The sequence below is a fragment of the Pteropus vampyrus genome, unplaced genomic scaffold (genome assembly GCF_000151845.1).
Source record: "Pteropus vampyrus isolate Shadow unplaced genomic scaffold, Pvam_2.0 Scaffold3395, whole genome shotgun sequence".
Lineage (NCBI taxonomy): Eukaryota > Metazoa > Chordata > Mammalia > Chiroptera > Pteropodidae > Pteropus > Pteropus vampyrus.
This window is the reverse complement of record NW_011892176.1, coordinates 1-3,090: the sequence shown is the minus strand read 5'-3', so window position 1 is coordinate 3,090 and position 3,090 is coordinate 1. Positions and strand designations below refer to the sequence as shown.

The 3,090-nt window shown below is 61.9% G+C and overlaps 1 protein-coding gene across 1 annotated transcript; it reads left to right on the top strand.

Moving 5' to 3' along the window:
* Nucleotides 1-18: 18 nt before the first annotated feature.
* On the top strand, nt 19-2,860 carry LOC105310433 (Fc receptor-like protein 5; the record flags this gene model as incomplete). Its single annotated transcript, XM_011386612.1, has 4 exons — nt 19-293; nt 821-1,099; nt 2,142-2,420; nt 2,629-2,860. Coding segments are annotated over exons 1-4 (1,004 nt in total), but the record flags the coding sequence as incomplete, so codon positions are not given.
* Nucleotides 2,861-3,090: the final 230 nt, after the last annotated feature.

The following is a 3,090-nucleotide window of genomic DNA, read 5'->3' as shown; positions in this document are numbered from 1 at the left end:
TTTCTCTCCCTCAGTTCCCGCGTCTCGTCCTGTCCTGACCCTCCGCCCTCGGCGGGCGCGGGTTCTCGAGGGCGACCTGATGACGCTTCACTGCGAGGCCTGGAGAGGCTCGGCCCCGATCCTCTACCAGTTTTTCCACGAAGGTGCCCTCATCGGGGAGATGGAGGCCACTTCTTCGGGAGGCAGGTCCTTCAGCGTCTCTCTGACAGCGGAGCACTCTGGGCGCTACCACTGCACCGCAGACAATGGCCTGGGGGCCCAGCCCAGCAAGGCCGAGCTCCTCTCCGTCACGGGTAGGCCCTGGACTGCGGTCACCGTGCCCCTCACTCACCAACGCCCCAGCCCCAGAGATGCGCTCCACCTCCAAGTTCCCTCTCCCCCGGGGCAGCCCAGCGCCCCCCACTGCATGTGTCCTTTTGCCGCCTCTCTGTGGAGAGGAGGAAACGCAGGTCAGTGGCCTGGGGCAGAAGCCCGGAGAGGCAGAGTTCCCGTCCAGGACACAGGCAGGGCGGGTCACAGCCAGGAGGACGCTCCTCCTCGGCTGGGCGGGGCCAGCTCTTCCAGGGCGAAAGGCAAGGGACGGGCCAGGGGTCGCCGCAGGGTGCGTGTCTGGTGGCCCAGCCAAGGGACTTCTTCCCTGGGAGCCCTGGGAGCGGTGCCCCTTCCCCTGGCACGTGGGGAATGGGCAGGAGGAGGGGCCGGAGGGCGGATGAGGAAGGAGAGGAGGAAATGGCCGGCCTGGGCTGGGAGGGGCTGGGGGGAGCAGCCAGAAGGGGCAAGTGGCAGAAGCGACGGCCGACAGATTTCTTCTGTCCCTCAGTTCCCGTGTCTCGTCCTGTCCTGACCCTCAGCCCTCCTGGGGCCCGGGCTCTCGAGGGCGACGTGATGACGCTTCACTGCGAGGCCCAGAGAGGCTCGGCCCAGGTCCAGTACATATTTTACCGCGAGGATGTCCCCCTGACCAGCCACTGGGCCCGGTCCGGAGCAGGCGCATCCTTCCACCTCACTCTGCTGGAGGAGCACTCTGCAAACTACTCCTGCACCGCCGACAACGGCTTCGGCCCCCAGCGCAGCGAGGCCGTGTCCCTCTGGGTCATCGGTAAGCCTTGCAGTCACCCATCATGGCCCAGACTCACACCGACCCCTTCAGAAGTCTGTGTGGACCTCCAGTGTCCTAGCCCAGTCCTTGTCACAGAGCCATTTATCCACGGGCCGCAGTCCTCGGCCAGGCCCTGAGGCTCACTCCCAGCCCTCAGCACGTGAACGCGTTTGCTCACGTCGCTGCGTGCCCGCGTATCCTGTAGGGTCACATAGGGTAAAACCATGCACGAATGTTCGGCTTCAGACCAGGAAGGGAGAACACAGCACCGAGGCAGAGTTCTGCGGTGACAGCTGTAGGTGACCGGGAAGCCTAGCGCACCATCCGTGCGGGAGGAGGTCCCGACGTTCTGAACAACGATGAATCTTACGTGTCGTTTCCTGAAACGCCCATATCTCTCATCCCAGAAAGCCCGCTTCTAAGAATTTATTCCAAGAAACGGGTGCACAAATGAGCGACGATACGTATGCAGGTCGTTTAGGGTAGCGTTGTGTGAAGTCAGAATGCGGCGCCCAGCATCCGCTAATGGGCGCCTGCTGGAATGTATTATGATAAATCCGTGCGAGGAAATGCTTTGTGGTTGATAAAGTGATCAGGCAATGATTTACCCCAGTTATCAAAGTGTAATTTTAAAAGAGTTGCGTTTTATTGCATGTGAATTACACCTCAATAAGGTGGATTTTTGTAAGTGCTTGAGACAGGTCGTTAAGCAGTCACGTGGAAAGAGGGCCAGGTGTGTGGCCGAGGTGCAGCCCTAGCAGGCGACCGAGTCAGGTGCAGCCCTAGCAGGCGGTCGTGTGTAGGTTGTGATCCCATGCACGCGGGGGTATGTCTGTGTGGATGAGCGAGTATGCGCACGCAGAGAAAAGATCTAGAAAGTCACCAAATGCTCAGCAGAGGTAATCTCTGGAATACGAAAATAAAAGAAATGGGAAATCCTTTTATTTTTCCTCAGTGTAACTTTGTAGACTTTCTTTTTTTATGAGAAGCTGTTTTCAATGCAAAAAAATAGACATTGGCATCGATTGATTTTTGCCCGCAGTCCCCGTGTCGCGCCCCGTGCTCACCCTCGGGGCTCCCGGGGCCCGCGCCGTGCCGGGGGACGTGCTGCAGCTCCGCTGCGAGGCACCGAGAGGCTCGCCGCCCATCCTGTACCGGTTTTACCGCGGGGACGTCGCCCTGGGGAGCAGCCCGGCCCCCTCTGGAGGAGGCGCGTCCCTCAACCTCTCTGTGACCGAAGAACATTCTGGAAACTACTCCTGCGAGGCCGACAACGGCCTGGGGGCCCAGCGCAGCGAGGCGGTGACACTCAGCGTCACAGGTGAGTTGACCCTTCCAACTACAGCATAACAAGGGACAGACGTCCTCCCTGCCGTCCCTCGTCGCTGAGGCTGGAGGTCCCACAAGGCCATCTGCTGTGTGACAGTGTGATGATGTCCCCGCGGCATCTGCAGACCGCGCTCCAGCCGCCGCCCGGCTCAGGGCTTCGTGCACGCCGGCCGCCCGCCTCTGCCCCTGGTGGACCGCAGGTGTCCCCCCGAGGGAGCGCGCCCCGGCGGACCGACGAGGCGCGGTCCCAGCGGCACCCGCTGCACGGCACCACAGTGTTTATTCCGTGTCGGGGACCAACGTCGTCATCCTGTTCGTGTTTTTATCCCCAGCTCTTCCAGACCGTGGGCTTCCTGAGCTCGGGGACTGTGTCTTTCTCGCTATCGGGTCTCCAGGCTACAGTGTCATTCCTGGCGCCTGTAAATCGCTCAAGTAACTTTTGATGAGGGGAGACGCGTGAGAATGAACAAACGTCCCGATCGATGCTCGCCCTCTCGTGGGCCTCCTCCGCCACGCACCCGGCTCAGAGACCCCGCACGCTCCTCCGCGACGCCCCCGGCTCAGAGACCCCGCACGCCCTCCCGTCCCCCGCCTCCTCCGCGACGCACCCGGCTCAGAGACCCCGGCTCAGAGACCCCGCACGCTCCTCCGCGACGCACCCG